Consider the following 21426-nt stretch of genomic DNA (forward strand, 5'->3'; position numbering starts at 1 on the left):
GTGAAACAACAATTTATTGTATTGTTGTCGTCCGACATGTTTTTTCTTTTGACGGTCCAACATATTGAACCGGCAGCGTGCTAACTTCCGGTCGCAATTTCTCTCTTTCTCTCTCGCTCTCTCTCTCTCTGCGCAACATCAATACTGCTTTCATAATTTAAAAAAAACACAAGAATCAATTTTTATTTTTTTTACGCAACAGCTTTTATTGAATCAAGTCAATTTTTACACATTTTATTTATCAGGAAGTAATTTGCAAACTACAACTTTGCATCAAGGTTGATACCTTTTTTAAATTACACCTTCATTTACAAAAAAGATTTAACCTCTGAGTTAGTTTATAAAACATGACGTTTCAACAGCCTACCCTACACATCTCAACAAAGTGCAGGGAAGCTGTCGTTAAGGTCCCTAACTGTATTTCTTACACACATTTCTTTTCCACCTTGCATACATTATGCAAGAAATCCCACAAATGCACATTTGCACTAAATGCCACACTGGCACTAACTCGAACTGTAACATTTTCAAGAAACAGGGGCCGCAAGTTAACACATGACAGGTTAAACATGGTAACCATAAACATTGGTTTGCGATCAATACGTTCTTTCTAGTCGCAAAAATACCACATTCTCAATCAACGGTCAATCAACGGCTCAGATTGATTTGGATGCACTTCTCCTTTTTTGGATCGCATCTCTCAATCTTCAAAAGTAGCTAACAAGATCTCAGTAAGCAGGCAGTAAGACCACATTCTGGCAGGCGTCCCTTGATATATATTTGATCATCTAACAGATACTCAGTGATAAGACTTGGCAAAATGCAATGTGGCATGTGTGTCACTTGAAAAAAAAAGTTAATACTGAAAATATTTAAAGAAAACAAAGTCCTATATACATAATGCAACATAATCCCAATTACACCTCGTAAAAGGGGATAAGCAAAAGGAAACAATCCAGTGAATGTAGCAACCAAAGAGAAATAAATAGCCAGTGTACACAACAGGGAGTCTCTTTTTCTGACACTCCTTTTTTAAATTTGTCTATTCTTCCCATCCATACAGAACAAAAAATACAATTAGAAAAACATAAATATAAAAGCATCTTCTTTATATTCTCAGGTCAAACCAGCACATCAATAAATAAAAAGGTACAAAAACAATTGTTAGTAGTATAAAACTAAGGACCATGTTGGGATCTTCAGTGTCGGGTCTCCTGCTTGGACATTGCATAAGAGCCTACTTGAACTGCTCTGGGATCAGATTCATCTGCGAGTGGATGCTGGTCGGGGGACTTGAGATGCCCTCCGACCAGTCGGACATGGAATGTGGGGACGAACTGGACCACTGGTCGGGCGAGCCGGGCGAGGGCGTCAGAAACGGGTGGTCGGGCACCTGCAGCTGGTGGTTGGGTGTGTTGTCCATGGGCCCCGAATAGCTGTGCTGGGAAGGAGGGGTGAGGAACTGGGCCCCGAGGATTTGCGTCTCCTGCGGCATCACGCTGTGGATGGCCATGGAGCGCCCGTTGTTTTGCTGCATCTCGCTGCCGCCGTTCAGCTCCATGGCGGGGAAGCTCTGCGTCATGGACTGCCCGGCCGTGGCCGAGTTGGAGTTCTGGTGTTGCAGCTGGCGCGAGTGGGCCTGCTGCATCATGTGAGCGGCCGAGCCCAGGTGGGTGGTCTGTAGGTTCTGGTAGCCCATGATCTGTGACAAAGTGGCCGTGCTGACGCCGCTGAGGCCTCCCATCATGTTGTGGGACATGGGCGAGACCTGGTGGAAGCTGCCCGGGTGCATCCTGGACATCCAGTCGCACTGGCCGACCCTGCCGCCCCCTATAGACGTGCTCCCCTGACTATTAGGGCTGGACACCGGCATGTGGGAAAGTCGAGGTGGGTTAGGATCAAAAGGCATACTCATCTGACCCATATGCGAGTCGCCCTTCCCTTGAAGATGATTGAGGGATATCGGGGGCGACTGCTGGAATGGTGACGTCATGGGAGGAGAGGCGGCGTCGGACAGGTAGCCGTGGGGGGACTCCAGGGAGTCCACCGGGGATAGCACGGCCGACGTGTCCAGCAAATTGCCCTTTCCGTCCAGTGACTTCTTCTTCTTCACCCTGTTGTCTTTGCTGCCGTCTTTGCCTCCTTTGCGCACCTTCTTGACCGACAAGTTGGGTTTCAGGTTGCTAAGGTAGTCATTGGGCGAGCAGAGCGGCGGCGAAAGACTGGAGGAGGTGCTAAGAGGGGCGGCGTGAAGGCCCGGGCTGCGAACCACGTTGTACTCGTCCAGCAGGCGCACGATGTCGTGGTGCATGCGCTCCTGGGCGATATCCCTCGGCAGCTGGTCCAGATGGTCGGTGATCTCGCGGTTAGCAAAGTGCTCCAGAAGAATCTTGGCTGTCTCGTAGCTTCCCTCACGTGCGGCGAGGAAGAGTGGCGTCTCTTCCTAAAAAAAATAAAACATAACCATCAAATCGTATTTTGCCAATATGTGAACTCCTGCACTTGTCAAATCCTTTTACTCCACAAACCTTGTTGTCTTGCATGTCTTTGTTGGCACCGTTTTTCAGCAGCATGACTGCAGCCTGCACGTTGTTTACAGCCGCGGCCCAGTGAAGCGCAGATTTACCTGCAAAGGAAAAAAAAATGGTGAGTTACCATAATACTTGAAGTACGGAAGTGCAGAAAGCGTTATCTACCAGAATCGTCGGTGCCGTTGGCGTCGGCGTGGCAGTTGATGAGCTCTTCCACCATGCCCTCAACTGCCAACCTGGCAGCCAGGATCAGCGGCGTTGTCCCGTCGTGCATGTGCGCATCAAGATCCGTCGCACGGTTTCGGATTAAAATCTGAAAAAAATAATCAGTTTGTTTGGTTAACTGTTAGGACAGACAGACAATTCCAATATCATATCTAGGCACCATTTACCTGGAACACGCCCTGTGCGTCAGCAGCTACAGCAGCATGAAGAGGAGTGCGTCCCATGTTGTCCTGGACGTTGGCGTCGGCGCTGGACTCCAGCAGGCGCTTGGCGGCGTCGGAGCGGGCGTAGCGGGCGGCCAAATGGAGGGCCGTCTCGCCCGTGCGGTCCGTCTGGTTGTGGAGGTTTGCGCCTTGGTAAATGAAGTCTGTAATGATCTCTGCGGAAGGATCCTCTTCCTCTTCGCTGTTAGCGGTCTCCAGTCCTCCGCCGCTGCACGAGGCGATCATCAGTGGGGTGAAGCCGTCTGGAAAAGACAAGTAGGAGATGAAGGGATGAATCTGGTTGAAGGCTCATCTTCTAGCTCGGATGAAAGGAGTGGAAAAGCAGAAAGAACCTGGTCCTCTGACGTTGACGTCCATGCAGTCATTCTCTATCTCCCCCTGGGGAGGCGTCGGGGCGACGGACGCGATACGCAGGTCGGCCGCATCCAAATGCTGCTGGGTCCATTTCCTCTGGTCAGTTCGGTCCCTCAGATCCAGCATGGACTGCTCCTCAAACTGCAACATTCAAGCGATGATCGAAAAGTGCTGTTTTATTGATGATTCGAATTTTTGGCTCACCTTGAAACGCCTGCAGTCGGGATCCTCGTCGCCCCATTCGTTTTGATTGTCGTCCATGAGGTTGATGTCACATATTTTCATAGGCCTGTTGAAAGGAAAGAGGAGATCGAATTAGGTTCGATGACTCGGACCCGCCACCGCCTTCATATCCCAGGATGCATTCTCACCTCAGTCCGACAGAATCTTCCCCAACCGGTTCTCTGCGTTTCTTTTTGCTGGGCTCTGACGCTCTGAATCCTTCCGGGAACCAAAGCTGGCCGTGTTCTCGCCGTCGCTTGCGTGACACCAAAACGCCGAGGCTGACGAAACCCAACGCTGCTAATCCCAGGAAGACCACGTACATGGGATAGAGCTCTGAACTCGAAGGAGTCGGTCTCACACCTGGAAAAAAAAAAAAAAAAGAGTCACGGTCACTCAAGTATAACAAGTGATGTCAATATGCGCAGGAAAGATGAAGATCCGTACTGGTGACAGCTTCAATGTAGGGAACGTGGAGATTCCCGCTGGACGCCAGCGCTCCGAGGAACGCTGCGACGTCCGTGGCGCTTTGGAAGCATTCGCTGGATTGCTGGTAACACTGGCGGTTGTCAATCTCCAGGTAGACTATTGACCTACATGTTGAAAGCAGAGAATTGTCAATGGATACTCTGGCGTCAGTTCTGGTTTGAAAATGATGTTTAATTAATGGCATGTACCCTTTGACTTGCAGAGAATCCAGCTCTCTGCGTTTGCGTGGGCTGACCATGGCAGACACGGTGTCTTTCATTTGACCCAAAACATTGGCCGGCATGGCCGCCCACTCGGGCCAGCCGTCCGTCGAGCGCTTCAGCACGTTGTGCTTCACCAGGTCCTGCTCGTTGCCGTAATAAGGGAAGATCATGGGCTCCCCTTTGCCGTCACGGCGGAACACCACGTTGGTGTGAAGAACCCCGCTGAGGTCTCTGAGGAAGGCCGAAGAGTGATTTTTAAGCTGCTCCGGTGGGATGTGGACCACCAGGACCAAATGGCCGTCCGCTAGCTTTTCTGGCATGTTGTTTGCGCAATCCAGGCCATCCCATTCACACTCGGCGTTATTGCAGCCTTGATCGCAGTGGCCGTCGGCGTAGTGGTCTTTGCAGTACTGGTCGTAAAGTGGGCTGCGGGATCAAAAGGTATTCATCAACTGGATCATTTTTGACAATTTGTGGACTTTGTATTTCCGCATTTTCACACTTACTTGCATTGCCCTTCCTGGCCCTGACAGTCAAAGCCATCGTAAAGGCATCCGGGGCTGTTACACTGGCCGTCGCACTTGCCGTCGTTGAAGTAGCGCCAGCACTGCAGAGCCGCCGAGCAGTTTTGCCAGGGATCGTCGAAATTCAGGGAGCAGTCTCCTCCGTCCCAGCCGCACGCGTGGTTGTTGCACAGCGAGTCGCAGATGTGGTTGCCGGCCCACTCGTCGCACTGGGGGTTCTCGCAGCTCACCTCCACTTCCGGCGGAGGTGTAATATCACGACCGAAGCCACCCACGAAGGAATAGTCCAGGATGTGGCACAGCAGGCCGTTGAAATTGCTGGGACAGCTGCATTGGAAGTACGGCGCCTCGGGCGTGATTTGGCAAGTGCCGGCGTTGTAGCACGGGTTGGAGATGCAGAGGCTGTCGGTCGGGGTCAGGCACTCGGGTCCGGTGAAGGCCGGAGGGCACAGGCAGCGCGGGCCCAGGTGGCCCGATACGCACGTGCCTCCGTTCTTGCAGTTGAGATTCCCGCAGGAGCGAGAATCGTACTCGCAGGAGGAGCCGGTGAAGCCCTAATAGGACAGAGGTACAGAATGGTCATCATTCAAATATTAATGAGTAAGACGAGAACTGAAATGATCAATACTGAGAGTAGGATGGAGCTTCACTCACCGGTGGGCACTTGCAGATGAAGCCATGAGGAGTGTTACTGGCGACCGCACACGTGCCTCCATTTCTGCAAGGTCTTCCTTTGCAGCCGTCAAAAACTTTGTCGCAACGCTGGCCTGGTAAAAATAAAAGACATGGATTACGTTACCGATTGATGAGGCGCACGTCTCCGCAAAATGGTTACCTGTATATCCCGTGCGGCATTCGCAACGATAACTGTTGGTGAGCTGGATGCAGTTGTACGAGCCTCGGGGGTCGCAAGGATCCGACAAGCACTCGTTGACGTCGCCTTCGCAGCGCTCGCCCACGTAGCCCGCCGGGCACACGCACTGGTAGCCCCCGATGCGATCCACGCATTTGCCGTTGTTGAAGCATTTGGGCTCGTGGGTCAGCGGGTCGCTGAACGGGTTGCAGTCGTCCAGATTAATCTCGCAGTGGACACCTGTGGGAGATGGAAGAGTTGAGGTGAGGCTGGATTTGCAAATCTCGAGCGCAATCATGTACCTTGGGTTCCTCTGGGACAAGAGCACTTGTATGTGTTGATGAGATCGATGCAAGTGCCTCCATTCTGACAAGGCTGAGACTGGCACTCATTGATCTCCTTGGAGCAGTTGACGCCATGGTAACCGGGGAGACACTGGCGAAAGAGACCGACGTGAGTTTTTGTGCGGTTGAACTTTATGCATGGGTTTAAAATCAATCTCCTACTTCGCAACTGTAGCCTCCAAGGTAATCAGTGCACGCGGCTCCGTTGTGGCACGGGTTAGGGGAGCACTCGTCCACTTGTTCCTGGCAGTAGCTTCCCGTGTAGCCTGCCTGGCAGCGGCAGTAATGCGTGCTTCCGGCGTCCAAGCACTGACCGGAATTCCGGCACAGGTGAGCCACTTCCACACCTGAAAGCACACAATGGCGGTGAACAAATTTGTACTCTTCATGACCTCGAGGCAATAACTACCTTGCTGTTTGGCTGCGACTTCACAGGACACGCTGGGGATGTCACAGTAGAGGCCGGTCCAGCCGGATTGACACTGGCAGGTGTAGGAAGCCCCCTTTTGCCAGCACTGGCCCCCGTTTTTGCAGGGGGACGAATCGCACCAGCGTATGAGATTCTAAAAAAAAAAAACAAAGACGACACGTTAACGTCAAACTACACAACAATTGATATCGAAACCTACCTGGCAGTTGACCCCCGTGTAACCCGGCGGGCAGGTGCACTTGTACGTTCCAAAACTGTCCAGGCAGGTGCCACCGTTGAGACACGGCCTTGAGTCACACTCGTTGATGTCATATTGACAATAGCTGCCGGTAAATCCGGGCAGGCACAGGCAGGTGAAGGCGTTGATGCCATCTGCGCACGTCCCGCCGTTGAAGCAGGAGCTGAGGAAAGACAATAGAGTTGAAACAGATCTGAACTAGGAATTTGGCGACGAGGGGGCGGAGCTACCTGTCGGTGCAATCGTTGGTGTTGATCTCACAGTTGATGCCGCTGAAGCCGGGCGGGCAGGTGCACGTGTAGCTGTTGACGCAGTCGGTGCAGTTGGCGCCGTTGCGGCACGGGTTGCTTTCGCACTCGTTGATGTCTTGCTCGCATCTGCCGCCGCGGAAGCCCGGCGGGCACGTACACGTGAACGTGTTGATGCCGTCGCGGCAAAAAGCGCCGTTGCTGCACGGATCTGAAACGAGAGTTCAATTAGAGCCCGAGCGACACACGATGTATAAAATATACTAGAAAATAAAAAAAATAAAAAAATAATACAAATAAATATACTATATGAGCAATACATTGTAAAACAAATAATAAAAAATATAAAATTAAAAAAGAATTCAAAATATATAAATAAATAAATATATAAATATGGCAAATTCCAAACAGTCCTTACTTGGCTTGCAGTCATCGACGTCAGTCTCGCACTTCTGACCCGTGTAGCCGGGCAAGCACTTGCACTGGTAGCTTCCCATCGTGTTGTGACAAAGCGCTCCATTGCGGCACGGGCTTTTCACGCATTCGTTGATATCAATCTCGCAAGTTTGACCTTGATTTAAAGGAGGGTGTCGTTAATTGCGTGAGCCGGAAGATGCACGTCCGGATAAAGACAGAAATAGACACCTTGCCACCCGCTGGGACAGCTGCATGAGAAGCTCTGGTAGTCTTCAGACTCTTTACATAGGCCGCCATTTTTGCACGGTCTCGAGTTGCAGGGAGCCAGCAAAGTCTCGCAGTTTTCACCTGGGAACAAAAACATAAAGATTGAACTAAGTGCACGGGCCCCGCTTTTCCATCCCTCTTTCCTTATCCATTTCCATGACGACTTAACCAAATAGGAAGGGCTTTCCTGTTTCCTGTTATTGTGCGATCACAGACAGGAAACAGGACGTGGCGGAAATGGGAATGGGGTGGGGGGGCGTGGAGCAAGTCTCCCATTTGTGGCACACTACATCACCCCCCCCCTCCCTCCAAGGAAAACACACATTCTATGTTATCCCTCCAACACAGACAGGCAGATCTTTCCACATGGTGAAGATAAAAACAAGCATCCCTGATAGCAAGCGTGTCGTACCGGTGTAGGGCAGCTGACAGTTGCACTTGTATCCTGCCACGTCATCCATGCAGGTGCCCTGGTTGAGGCAGGGGTTGGATGCACACTCATTGATGTTAGTTTGACAATTGGGCCCTGTGCGGGATTAGATTTGGTTAGATGGCGGGAAAGAAAGAAGCACGGGTGAGAATGGCGGTGGCTGACCTGTGAAGCCCGCTCTGCATGTGCAGTGGTAGCCGCTGGTCATGTCTTTACAGGTGCCTCCGTTCATGCACGGGTTCGATTCGCACTCGTTGTTGTTGATGTCGCAATTGGGGCCGCTCCAGCCAGAATCGCAGGTGCATTTGTAGCTTTGTTGAGGGGAAAAGAAAAAAAAGTGTCACGGTCACGGGTTCGGCGATTAAATCGTCCGATGATGCTTTTCCGCTCACCTGTTGATGAGGTCGTGGCATCGGCCGTGGATGCAGGGGTTGCTGCCGCATTCGTCCACTTGAGACAAGCAGGTGGCGTCGTTGTAGCCCTCGGGGCAGAGGCAGGTGAAGCCGTTGATGCCGTCCACGCACGTGCCGCCGTTGTGGCACGGATTGATGGCGCAGTCGTCGATGTTGATGTTGCACATTGTTCCTGAAAGGATGCGGCGATATTTTCAGGCGCCAACATCTTTTTGGACATGCCTGTACATGAATTTCTGCACATTATCAAAGCACAGCTGGACACTTTGCTCTGCGCTGTGGTATTCTTTGAGCCCCCCCCCCCAATTGAGGTGAACAGTGCGGCTTTTTGGACAATAGAGAGTGAACACTAAAAACTCCCTGAGCGTTCAATTGAAAAGAGCAGGAGAAGCGAGCCTGGTGGCCCCAGGGGGAGGGGGGGAGGATGGCGGGGGGGTCTGCCTTGCCGCCATCGATTGAATGGCAGCCTGTTGAATAGGCAGAAGGAGCATTTGGGCCCTGGGAGGGGGAGGTGCTGCCAGGAAGGAGGTGGGGGGGGGGGGACTACTCTCCCTATTCATACACACACACACACACCACCCCCCAATCCAGGGACACCTAACCTCACAAGACTTGTTTACAGGAACAGAAGGCCAGACCCATTTCACACACGGCCAAGTAACAATTAACCCCCCCCCCCCCCCCCTCCTCCTCCTCACGATCCCCTAACCGACTCCCTCCTCCCTCACTCTTCATCAATCAGGAGGGGAGGGGCCCAACCGCCTCATCATCAGTTACAATAGTCCTCTGTCCCCTTGCGTCCCGCCGTGCCCTCCGCACTCCCCACGCCGGCACAAAAAGACAGATCGGACGAAGGCGGGTGGGGGGGCACACAGCAGCCTGCACACACACACACACTTGGTCCGGGCTTGCCCTCTTTTAGCATAATCACACAGGCACTACCAGTCAGAACCGGTTCTGTCGGGCCAGGACGAGGACTTGCAATCACACAAATTTTATTAAACTCCTTTTTCCTTTTAAAGGCTCGTCTTACCAACTCTATTCAAGCGTGTGTTTTTTTTTTTTTCGTGGACTGGATTGGGGAGAGTGCTTCTTTCAAAGCCCATCACACACAGGCAATCCGACACCATTGTTCCGCCAGAGCGGGTCCGCTAGCCACCTGTCCCGTCCGCCCCTCCTTATGCTTGGGGGACCACCCCACTTGCACCTGTAACTCACCTGTGTAGCCCGGCTCACACGCACACTCGTAGCCATTGAGCTTGTCGATGCACCGCCCGTAATCGCAGGGGTGACTCTTGCAGTCGTCCAGGTTGATTTCGCAGTTGAAACCTGGACCGGAGGGAACAAATTAACCAAGCGCCATTTATGGACTCAACATTCTCCACCTGCCGAGGGGCTCACCCGCGGTGCCTTTGGGGCAGGAACAGATATAGGTGTTCTCCCGATCCTGGCAAGTGCCGCCGTTCCTGCAGGGCTGGCTCAGACACTCGTTGATGTTGGTCTCGCACAGGCGGCCCGTGTAGCCGGGACGGCAGTAGCATGTAAACGAGGCCAGGCCGTCCTTGCAGGTGCCGTAGTGGCACGGGTCCGAGTAGCACTCGTTGATGTCCGTCTCGCAATGCTGCCCTGTGTAACCTGGACGCAGAAATGAATGGCGTGTTTTCAAAAAAATATATACAAAAGCAAAAAAAAGAGACGGCGTACCTTCAGCACATTCGCAGGTGTACTTATTGGGACCGTCGGTACACTTGGCTCCGTTTTTACAAGGGGTGCTGGCGCACTCGTCAATATCAACCTGGCACAGATTCCCTGAAAATCCTGCGGGTGGAATTCAACAAAGAATACTTGGTGATCAAACGTATTCCCCCCCTAATGAAGCACTCCACAGCAACACCACTCAAGGGCCCTCCCTCCCTTCCCTCTCCCGCGGGCCTGAAAGTTTCTTTCAAATAACACAATGGGCTCAGACTGGCGAGCCGTAAACCAATCCCTGCCTCCGGTTTTGGCGCTAAGCTTGAGCACAAACGTCCGTGCCCGCCAAAGACGCTCTTTGTTTACCTTTATGTCGAGAGGTTGAGCATAATCATTAACGGGAAGGTTAATGATCCACTCTTGTTGTCTGTAATGTCTGAACAGAAAGAGTGGAAGGAATGTCCTCTGGTATTTTCTCACCTTGAGGACACTCGCAGTGGAAGGAGTTGATCTTGTCGACGCATTTGCCGTTATTGAGACAAGGCTGGCTGGCGCACTCGTCCGTGTTGACATGGCAGAAGACCCCCTCGTAACCTATACGGGATCAAACCACGGTTATTTCATTGGTGACTTTTTTTTTTGATTCCATGCTGCTCATACCTGGCATGCAGATGCAGTGGAATCCTCCGATCTGATCCAGGCAAGTGGCGTCGTTGTGGCACGGATTGGACATGCACTCGTTGACATCCATCTCGCATCGCGGGCCCTCGTACCCTTGAAGACACTTGCACTGGAACGAGCCTTTGGTGTTGAGACAGCGGCCGCCGTGCTCGCAAGGGTTGGCGCCTGAAAAAAGGTGCAAAATGTATCACCCGTTTGCTTGAGAAGTGAAATCGGAGGGAGGAGAAAGCGAGCGTACCGAGGGAGCACTCGTCGATGTCCGAGTTGCAGGCCGAGCCGGTGTAACCCGGCGGGCAAGTGCAAATGGCTTTTCCGTTGACTGGGTTGGTGTCACAGTTGGAGCCTTTCTGACACGGATTGCTGATGCAAGCGTCGTCCAGGTGGCACAGCAAACCTACCAGCCCAAGAAAGAACATCATTAAGATATATATATATTTTTTTTCATTATTATTTTGCCACTTGCTCATACCTGTACGTCCATGCGGACATTCGCAAAAGAAGGAGGCCACACGGTCATGACAGGTGGCGCCGTGGTAACAGGCAGCGCTGGCGCAGTCGTCGATGTTCTCGCTGCAGTCGTCTCCCGTCCAGCCGTTGACGCAAACGCAGTGGAAGCTCCCGTGAGTGTCGTGACAGGTGCCGCCGTTCTGACACGCGTTGGGCATCAGCTCGCACTCGTCCACGTTCTCGGTGCAGTATTGGCCTGGGGAGATGAAATTGTGATGAGTCGGACCTGGCCCGTGTGAGGAATTTTTATGCCGAATTTACCTGTGTAATGAGGCGGGCATTGACAATTGTAGGTGTTGACTCCATCGACACATACGCCGCCATTTTGGCAGCTGTGGCCCGGGCAGTCGTCAATGTTGTGCTCGCAGTTCTGACCCGTGAATCCTGATAACAGACGAGGATGCAATTAGGAACAACAAATGAATCCGGTCACAACTGCGCCAATTTTTACAGTATGATTAACTAGCGAGCAACGGCTCAGCCTGCGTTTCCCGGGCTTTGCTATCTCCCCACATTCCAGCACGGACACCCGCAAGAGTTACACAGCGTGGCTTCAACTTTAACACACACACACACACACACACACAACCAAGTGCTTGGTTTGAAATCATGCAGCTGGAAAAATGGCAATGCCTTTTGACATGCAAGAACGTGAGTCGAAACAAAAATATTTTCTAGTCTTATTTGTGACTTTTTGAACATTGTGAAATGACTCCTTGGCTGATTTTGCAAGTTTAGAGAAGGTTAACTAAGTTCATCTATAAAAGTTATTGTGTAGAGTCATTCTGAAACACAGTTAACACATGTCAAATGTTTTATTTTAGTAACAATTGATCAACCTATTTTAAAAAGTATACGGTTAGTTTAGGAAAAAAACAGCTACATTAAATTTAAAAGGCTTTAACACAACTTTGGATGTCGGGTTATCAAAAGGAAACGTCTGCACCGCCGTTTCCTGCCGTCATTCATCTTGCTCAGATTTGACTCCGTGCTTTAGGTAGAAAAGCAAATGTAGTCTTATTCCAATCTCTTACCCGGCAGACAGCTACACTCGTAGACGCTGTCCCCCTTCTGGACGCAGGTGCCCCCGTTCTGGCAAGGCGACGGGCTGCACGGCACGTAGCGGTTCTCGCAGTGCGGCCCGCTGTAGTCCTGAGGGCAGCGGCAGTGGTACGAGCCCACCTCGTTGACGCAGACGCCGCCGTTCAGGCAGGGCGTCGGGCTCTGGGCGCACTCGTTGACGTCTTGCTTGCAGGTTTGACCGTTGAAGGCCGGCGGGCAGGTGCAGATGAAGTTGGAATCGAAGGCCGAGCACTGGCCGCCATTTGCGCACGGGTTGGAAGCGCACGGGTTGGGGTGTTGACATGTTTTGCCTGCAAAGACATTTTGACACATAGTTACATTTCTAGTAATAATCCCTCGTAAAAATAAAAATAAATGAAATCAAATATAATGTAAAAAAATGGTCCTACCAGACCATCCAGGCGAGCAGCGGCAGCGGAAGGCCGTGAGCGAGATGAGGTCGCACGTTCCCCCGTTGCGACAGGGCGAGCTCATGCAGGCATGGTTGGTCGGTGTGAGGCAGAGACGGTCGGTGAAACCCAGTCGGCACACGCAGCGGAAGTCGAAAGTGTTGCCGTGGGAGACGGCGCGGCACTCGCCGCCGTTGCGGCACGGTGACGGGCTGCACGGGTTGGGAAATTGACATCGGTTGCCTACGTAGTCACTGGGACACCTGGTGAGAAGAAAACGGGTTGGTTAATTGGAGGGAAATGTGTGTTCAGTAGTAGTTTTGCTACCTAAGCAACCAACCCAAATATGTCTCACGACTCGCACTTCACAAGGTAATACTGTATGTGAGTGCGAGTCGGAAAATGTGCACTCATATTTTCCCACCCGCTCCGGCAGGGGTGTTGTTCTTCCGGATTAGATTCTCTCTGAACCTTAAAAATACTTTGTGCTGAGGCGAGGGACCCCATAGGAGAGTCTGGCCTATTCTGGCTACCTTTCAGCCCCCACGTTGTCCACATTCATCCCCAATGAGCGCGGAGATCAAGGGGACCATGCCGCGCCATGGAAGCCCACCATGAAGCGGTGCATTCAGGACATAAGCCTCCACCAAAAATTCCTTGCTGCCATTCAGACACAAAAGCGAAGATGCTGCTACAGTCACATTGCTTGTGGAGTGTGATTGTTCGTTTTCTGCAACGCTTGTCCTGGTTTTGGGGTCACGGTTGAGCTGAAGCTGATCCCAAGTCAATGTGCATCTTCAAATTGTATTATGCATAAGTCATGTATTTAAGATGAATAAACCTTTTATTTAAAAGATAACCAAAACTTTTTTGTATTTTTAGTTTTTAAAAAAATATTTAAAATAATGCTAATTTTAAAATTCTATTTATAATGAATTTACAAAAAAAATGACAATTGAATGAATTTTAAGATTTTCCTGCTGTTCTTAAATAATCAATGTTGTTATAATGAACCAGGAAGTTATTGACTTTTTTGTAATTTATTATTCACAACAAATAAACAAAGGGGAAAATGCTGAATAGATGCAAAAATTATTACAGGAGTCTAGATAATCTTAATGCTTTGTGGACCATGCAAGTCTAGGGCAGTGATTCTCAACTGGTGGAGTGGGACCGAAAAGTGGGTCACGGGTTCATTATGGGTTGGTCAAAAAAAATTACAGTGTATATGTTTAAAATATTAAATATTCAAAACCATTTTTTAAAATATATATTTTTAAATCATTCTCTTAATTAGTTGAGAACATATATACTCTGCACAAGAAGTGAGGCATCAATGCCAACCAGTGGTCCACCGTGCAGCCCCTGCTAAAATGTTGCAAGTCCGAAAAATAAAAACAGGTTACGCAACAATGATAATAATCTGTTTTGTATTGTCTCTTGTAAGTTGCAATGCTGCTGTTTGCTCAGCGGAAAAAAAAAAAAGTGCTATGGTTTGAATTTGGGCCTGTGTGTCGGTTTGGGGGGGGGGGGGGGGGGCATCTGTTTGCGTCTCCGCAGGGAGCAGGTGCGCATGTTAATGAGGGCAGCTGTTGGACAAGACTCCTTCTTTCTCCCGACACCCCCCTTGTCCCGCTGGAGGGGGCGGCAAGCCAACATCTCCTCCGGGGGGACATCATGTGAAGTCAGCTGTTGCAACTTCTGCCTTTTTCTCAGCCCAAACACAATTTAGGTCTTAACTCCTCTCTTTTTTATTTTATATATATATTCTCCCAACTTTTGCTCCCTATCTAGTTACCCTTTTACAGCATCCCTCCCCCACCGTGGTGTCACACGGTACTGCCGAAACTTCTCTTGTTGACTTTAGAGAGGTGAGACCTCTTAACGGGCCCGTGTGCACCACAGGGAGTCCAGACGGTTACAATCGGCACAAGGCTGCGAAGGCATTCACGGAGGCTTTGAAGTGTCCCCGATTCAAATTCCACCTCAGCATAGTATGAAAAAGCGGTTTGATTCCTTGATTCTTGAGTAGTGCATATACCGATACCACGTACCGATACCACTGGTACTTTTGATACATAAAATTTGCCCCACAAAAAACAATGACAGATTATTTTAAAGAAAGACCTATATATCCCAATTTAGCCAATTGTCTCAAGATTAAATAAAATAAATGGCATTTTTCTATTTTTGTGGGCGGAGCCAATACTGGTATTAGCTACAGTCGAACAAATAACAAATAAATGCCATAAAACCAAATGAGATCATCAGTGTTTGTTTTTGGTCTCAACTGCTTTTTGACGCATGGTCTTTGTCCTGAATAAGATCCACCCACCCACATGGCAACAGGTCTCTCCCGACGATGCAATGTCCCCCTCAGGCCCGGAGCAGATGCTCCCCTAACCTCTGACCCGAAGCACTTTTGTGTTGGTTGGGGGGTGAGGGGGTGCCTCTTTTGCCTTTTCCCCTCTCAATGCATCCTCGCACACCCTCCCGAGTGACTGGGCCAGGCCTGCCATCTGCCATTCTCCGTGGTGACTTTATCCCCCACTGACGACGCAAAAAGCAGAGCGATTGTGGGGTGGAGAATACCAACGCTGTGGAGAAGTTCATGTTTTCTCCAAAAGTGTCACCGTTGGCTATTTCCTGTCTCGGACAAGTTGAAAGATTTACGAGCGTCTGACACTGGTCGCTTCACCTCACGCGGTGCACAAACATCCACTCAGCTGATTGACATCTGCCACTCGACCTGCAATCTCTGTTGATCTTTCATCCTCGCTTCACGCTATGCCACCCTTGCCAGCTGTCATCTCCCCCCCCCCCCCCATCTATTTGTGTCTTTTTCAGCGGAAATCCAACACCGCCCGCCCCGTTGTCGGGTTCCTCCGTAATTAAAGCACAGATGGAGCGTCGCACGCCTTCGCTGAACCATTTGCCCTCTGGCCCTCGCTGAGCCACCAGCGCAAGAGTTGAACGGTTTGAAGTGTGCCTTGTGGATTTTTCGACACCCGAGCAAGATTGAAACTAAGCCTACAAAATAGCAAGAAATTAGTTAAATGTCTTTGGAGTGCTTCTTTGGAAGGGGGCAAAGGTCAAATGATGAGAACGTAAAAGGCACCAACAGGCCACCAAGAGAACAGGAACAGCCACGCACCCTTTGACTGTTGGCATCAGGGCATCCAGGCAATGGGGGTTGGGGGGTGGGGGGGGGGGTTGCACACTTGTACACTTCTGATGGGCTTAGGCTCGCATGGAGATGAGCCCGGAGCATGCTGGTAATCCTATAGGAGGACAAATGAAGTGCGGCATTCCTTGAGGAACATGGCTTTGTGCTTGCGGGCTACTTGGGAGCAGCCCGCCGCAGAAGGGCTTTTTCCAGCCAGACATTTTACCGTGGCTATGCAATAGCAAACAGCTCGGTGCAAGGTCGGAGAGGTCCGATCCGGCCGGACGGGGGTCTATTTTGGGGAAATGTTGGATTTCAAGCAGTTGCAGGTGTTTCCTGGGTTTGTTTATTATTATGCAACTTCAGTTTGCAGTATCTCGTAAACCACGAGCCTAATGAAGAAATGGACGGATGAAAGTTCCTGGGTGACTAAATTTTACATTTCCTAGATGGTGGGGGCAGCGGCATTGTCTCGAAACAGAGATCTATAATCCCAGTAAACCCATTGGGATAAAAACAAAACAACAGATAAAAAGACATCTGATTACCAGTTTAGACCCACGCTAAGCCGACGACTGAATTTACACTCCGGGTTCTCACGCCTTGTGGGAACCCACCAAAGAGGATTTGGATCTTTCCCCTTTACAACTGTGTCACCATATGCTTCCGTGCTGAACGGATTCTCCCGACGCTTGCTTGACTGATGGCTGCTCGGCTCAGGATGATTAATAGGAGGAAGAGGAAGAACGGCGCGTCGACCATCTATCCTGTCTGTTTTCAATCGGGGGCCGAGCCACACAGGAACCTCTTTGTAGAGGCGGAGGAGAGCCCGTGTGGATGCGAGCATATGCACGCGTGTGGACAGAGTGCGCCGATTAGATACTGTGAATTGATGGCCTCGGGCTAGTAGCATCGCATCCTCAATGCTCGCCCTTTTGTCCCAACGGAGGAGAGGAGGCGCCTGCCGCCACCAAATGCCCCGAGGGGGGAAGATGAGGGGGCCCACCCTGGAACCACAGTTGAGGAAGCGACTCCTCAACAAGGACCGAGGGATCATTTGGACTCGTCTTTACCATCCAACCATCAACCAAACCTAATATTGGGTGAGCCGGAGGTTAGATCAAAAGGATCAACAGTCAATATGAAAACAACAGATATCAAATAAATAGGCAACATTTTACACCCACACACACACTTGTTTGCCTTCAAATTTCAGCACTTTAGTCCAATCAATCTCACCCTGTTGACATCTAAACCAATTAGATTTCACAGCCATCTGGCCTTCTAATGGAGATCACACACACGAGTGATGCAAAGGCTTGAGGTCAGAGGGGGGGGGAGGGCTTATCCATTCAGTAAGCGGGACACAAGGGTTTTGGATGTGGAAGGGTGCTGGGTGGGAGGGGTTTGCGCCAGAGGTTTGGGGTGTCTGCGGCATGATGGGAAGGCCCACTCCGATTAGTCACACAGCATTATTCCCCGCTGCACAACAATGGGCGACGGGCGGCGGGCGAGCCCCAGCTGTCGCCCCAGTGAAAGAGCAGAAAAACAAGATTTAGGGCTGGACGCACACTCGCACTTTGCAGTCGAGGGGGTCTTGCATTCATTAACGGGCGCTGGGGATGGAGGAGGGGGGGGGATTTTTTTGTCCCACTGGCCCTTCCGCACATCTCCGGGCCCGTCGAGGCCTTTTCTTTCCTTTTTTTGAGGGAACGGTTGGTCCCTATGGTGGTGGTAACACTAAACAAAATCCACCGGAGCTAGAGGAGGGTCGCCGGGCCTCTGGTTGCCGGGCGCAGGGGCTGCTCAAAGGCTGGAATTGGGAATGGGGGAATATGAGGCTTGCCCTGTTTTTTTTTCCTTCTATTCCCAAAAGTACTCCGATTGAAAGGCAGAACAACAATGTATATGTTTTGATTTACTTACTTGCAGTCTCCGTTCCCATTGGAGGCGGGTTCACACCTTCCTCCATTCAGGCAGGACTCAGTGGGTAGTGAGCATTTAAGACCTGTTGAATGCACACAATAAACTTGATTTGTATTTTAAATCATGCATTATACACAACTCACATTAATGCACATATATAATCCTGATGTATTTAATTAAAAAGATAGTGCGGGGGGTGTAAAGGACACAGGTGGGAGATGAGAAGTGTGCATCCTGATGGTGCGTGGCTTTCCTTGGTGGGGTGAGCACACTTTGAGGAGGGGAGGGGGGGGGGAGCGCACGGCAGCTGCTGGACTCAAACAGGGAACAAAAGAAATCAGTCCAGCACGAGCCATAAAACATTCTCCTCGTGCATTGTTTACCTCCTCCACACCCGCACTCCCCCACCCCAACACACACTCTCCCACACATGCAGACAAAAGGTGCCCCCCCCCCCCCCCCAAGTCCCCTTGAGCGTCCCCCAGGCCCTAACACACACGCAACTTCCATTATCCTGCGTGTTATTCAAAACCGGCTCAATTCAACACATTGGGAAAGAGGTTTTTTTTCCCACGTAGTTACACATCTACAACGTTCTTTTCATTTTTAAAAATATAAAATATTAGTCTGTTCAGGGGACATAAGGGAATTTAAAATATACATTTAACTCAAATTCATTAGCGTCTGCAGATGACTGCAAAATTGCCGGTCATAAAATGCACACGCAGACTCCACTCGCGACAAACAACCGTTTTTACCTTGTGAGACGAAAATAACGGCCGAAAGGAGAAATGTTAGTCTCGCAAAGAAACGATACATTCCTCCTCTTCTACTTCACAAAGTGTGCTTGAGTCCCGCGTAGGGTTAAGCATAGATCCACAATGACGGGGGTACTCCAGGTGTGAGGGGTAAAAAAAATATTACAAAAAACGCACGGGCGCACACCAAAAACTTTTTCTTTCTTTTTCTCCAGTAAATCCTCGCAGAGTCAGGTCGTTGGTGTTAACTTTGTGCTGGCAGAGTTCTTAATGAGGTGTTGAGGCGAGTCGGTGCGCTCGGGTCCTCCTACTTTGCCCCCCCCCCCCCCCCCCCGGTCCCTTCCTTCGCAGCTGCTCGGGGTGAGGGGGGGGGGGTGCGGGGGGGCACGCTTCACTGTCTCACTCGAGAATCTGAAACTATTCCGATATTTCAAAAACAGCCTATACAGATGTGTTCAAATCCCAGGAATTTGTAATAAATAATGAATGAATACTAATGAGTTATGTGAAATCGATGGTGACAAGCTGAAGAGGAAAATTCCGCCACAGTTTTCCCTCATTTTATTAAATTTAACTGCTGCACAGTTTCATAGCCTCAGGGGAGCAAAGATTATGATTCATTACAACACCGCTACTCATGTTTTGCTCCTTGACGGTATAACGGCCAAATGGAGCGGCGCCAATTTGGGGTGAGGCCTGACGAGACGTGGGAAAGGCGGGAAAGACTCGCCAAAAAAAATGTGTTGCAATAATAGAAAGCGTGGAGGGAGGTGGCAATATCAAATGTGTACGGGCATGTTTCGGGTAATGTCACGACCAGAGCAGCTCGTGTGTTGTGGCCCAAACAAAGTCCCAAACTTAGACGTTAATCATCATCATCATCATCGTATTACAATCCTGAGTTTAAAGTTCACGGGAGAAAGTATGAGTAGCCAGTGATCTCATTTGACCTCAATGTCTGACATTCACAAGCGCTTACAACAAGGTCTGAAAATAGCAAACTGATAACGCACACTGTGCGGACTTTTACTATTGTTATGCAGCGTGCAAATAATGTCATCAATGCACGTTTCTAACAAAGCTTAATTTCATCGCAGCACACTTTGAAATTCAAGACAAGACTTGTATGGCTGAAAAGTTTCTCACACTTCGCTTGGCGTTTACGGATGCGCTCGGCCGGAATCTGCCAATGTTTGTATGAAAACAGCCTGTTGCTAGATAAGTGAGTGGGAAAAGCGCTCTCGGCTTTTATCAAGACCAATGTTGACGCCTCGCCCAGTCCCCCCTCCCCATCGGGCCTCTGTTTGTTTTGTCTCAGGAGCATACAGACGCCTCCGAAAGAGAGAACAGAGGTCCTCAGGTGTCCCAATTATCACTTTGCTCCATTGTCTATTGCGTGTTTGCATTTTAAACACTTTTGTTTTTAATTGTAAAACATGCCCGGACACTGCTGTGAAGAAGTCTGCCTGAAGCATGCGGTGGAAAAAAAAAAAAACAGCATTAAAGTCAAGTCAACAAGGCTGTGATAAAATAAAAAAAATATACTGATGATTATGAAAATGGTTGTAGTTTCTCAGCAAAGTTTTAAAGGGGAATTAAAGCCAAAGCGTCAATGATTTAATCATGACTTCCATGCTCCCAGACCTCTCGCCTGTAAAAACTTGCAAGCAACAAAATGGCTGCAGTGTATGTGTTCATAAATGAGGGCTGGCAGACAATGAAGAACAGGAAGCCCTGGCTCCGTGCTGTCCCCGCACACACATGCACGCACACACTTTTTAAAGTCCTGAGTGAGAAAGTGCAGGAAATGGGCTCTAATTCACAAGCCTGTGACAAGTGGCACAGAAAGGACAACTGGGGAAACACAAGCTAAATATGTGAGAGTCCCCCTGACTATCTCCTCACTATTGAGCCATTAGAAGGAACCAACCGGTTATACCCTTAGATAAAAATCTGTATTTTTTTTTTTTACATATTTGAAGCCTTAAATATTTGAAACTCATTTAAACTGATTAAAACAGATTTTTTTTTTACCGGGCCGTATATTATATATATTTATTTACATACTGGAAGGCTTAAATATTTTAAACTAATTAAAACACATTTTAAAAAAGGTGCAGTATATTATAAATGTTTTTTTTTTATTTACATATTTTAAACACATTTAAACTGATGAAAAAAATATTAAAGGTGCAGTATGTGTTCAAGCTCCTGGCAAAGCAGCTGAGAATGAATTAATGGAATGAATATTAAATTTAATGGAAAATCTCAGATAGCCCCCACCCTCACAAAGATCCATTACCATTACCACCCGGCCAGCTCATATCATATTTGCTGTTGTTTATTTTAGGGACCACCTGATATGAGGCCTGAAGGAAGGTGATGTCCACCAAGGGGGGCTTTCCTTATGAGTGTGCACGAGGAGGTTGGAATGGCGACTATGATTAGAGAGGGTTTGGGTGGCTGCAACAACTTCAGCAATCTCTTTTGCGTTCTCCCTACACGACAAGTGTAAATCAGCGTGCATATGAGACAGGATTGGTGGTCTGTAGGGGCGGGGCTTAACTGGCACAGACGCTGAGATTTCCACTCACCCTCCAGTTCCACGTTCATTACAACCAATGGGCGAGTAAAGTGAATGTTAAGATGTTCCGAATGAACCCTCAGCTGTCCGCCGTATCACTTTCCGTCCAAATGGGCCGACAACTGTCACCCTGACCTTGCTTCTCACTCAAGCGCCCTCCCAACTCTCACTGGACTGTCGAGGCAGGTTGAGACGAGATTACCGCCATTCACACGCTGGCTGACAGTC

At 49.7% G+C, this 21426-nt stretch overlaps 1 protein-coding gene across 1 annotated transcript; it reads right to left on the bottom strand.

Annotated features, from left to right (window-relative positions):
* Positions 1-179: 179 nt before the first annotated feature.
* On the bottom strand, positions 180-18922 carry notch1a (notch receptor 1a). Its single transcript, XM_061292448.1, has 34 exons — positions 18615-18922; positions 17857-17938; positions 12765-13027; positions 12327-12665; positions 11554-11676; positions 11255-11488; positions 11024-11179; positions 10765-10950; positions 10585-10698; positions 10117-10230; positions 9814-10047; positions 9631-9741; positions 8392-8584; positions 8165-8310; positions 7982-8095; positions 7531-7650; positions 7304-7456; positions 6868-7096; positions 6599-6800; positions 6379-6532; positions 6132-6316; positions 5928-6060; positions 5608-5865; positions 5427-5539; positions 4755-5326; positions 4234-4674; positions 4004-4149; positions 3706-3919; positions 3539-3623; positions 3313-3475; positions 2924-3222; positions 2697-2844; positions 2529-2626; positions 180-2443 (listed from the first exon to the last, which is right to left on the bottom strand). The coding sequence occupies exons 1-34, from the start codon at positions 18673-18675 to the stop codon at positions 1238-1240; spliced, it is 7389 nt and encodes a 2462-aa protein (XP_061148432.1). The 5' UTR covers positions 18676-18922; the 3' UTR covers positions 180-1237.
* Positions 18923-21426: the final 2504 nt, after the last annotated feature.

This window comes from Syngnathus typhle, linkage group LG12 (assembly GCF_033458585.1).
Source record: "Syngnathus typhle isolate RoL2023-S1 ecotype Sweden linkage group LG12, RoL_Styp_1.0, whole genome shotgun sequence".
In the NCBI taxonomy this organism is placed as follows: domain Eukaryota; kingdom Metazoa; phylum Chordata; class Actinopteri; order Syngnathiformes; family Syngnathidae; genus Syngnathus; species Syngnathus typhle.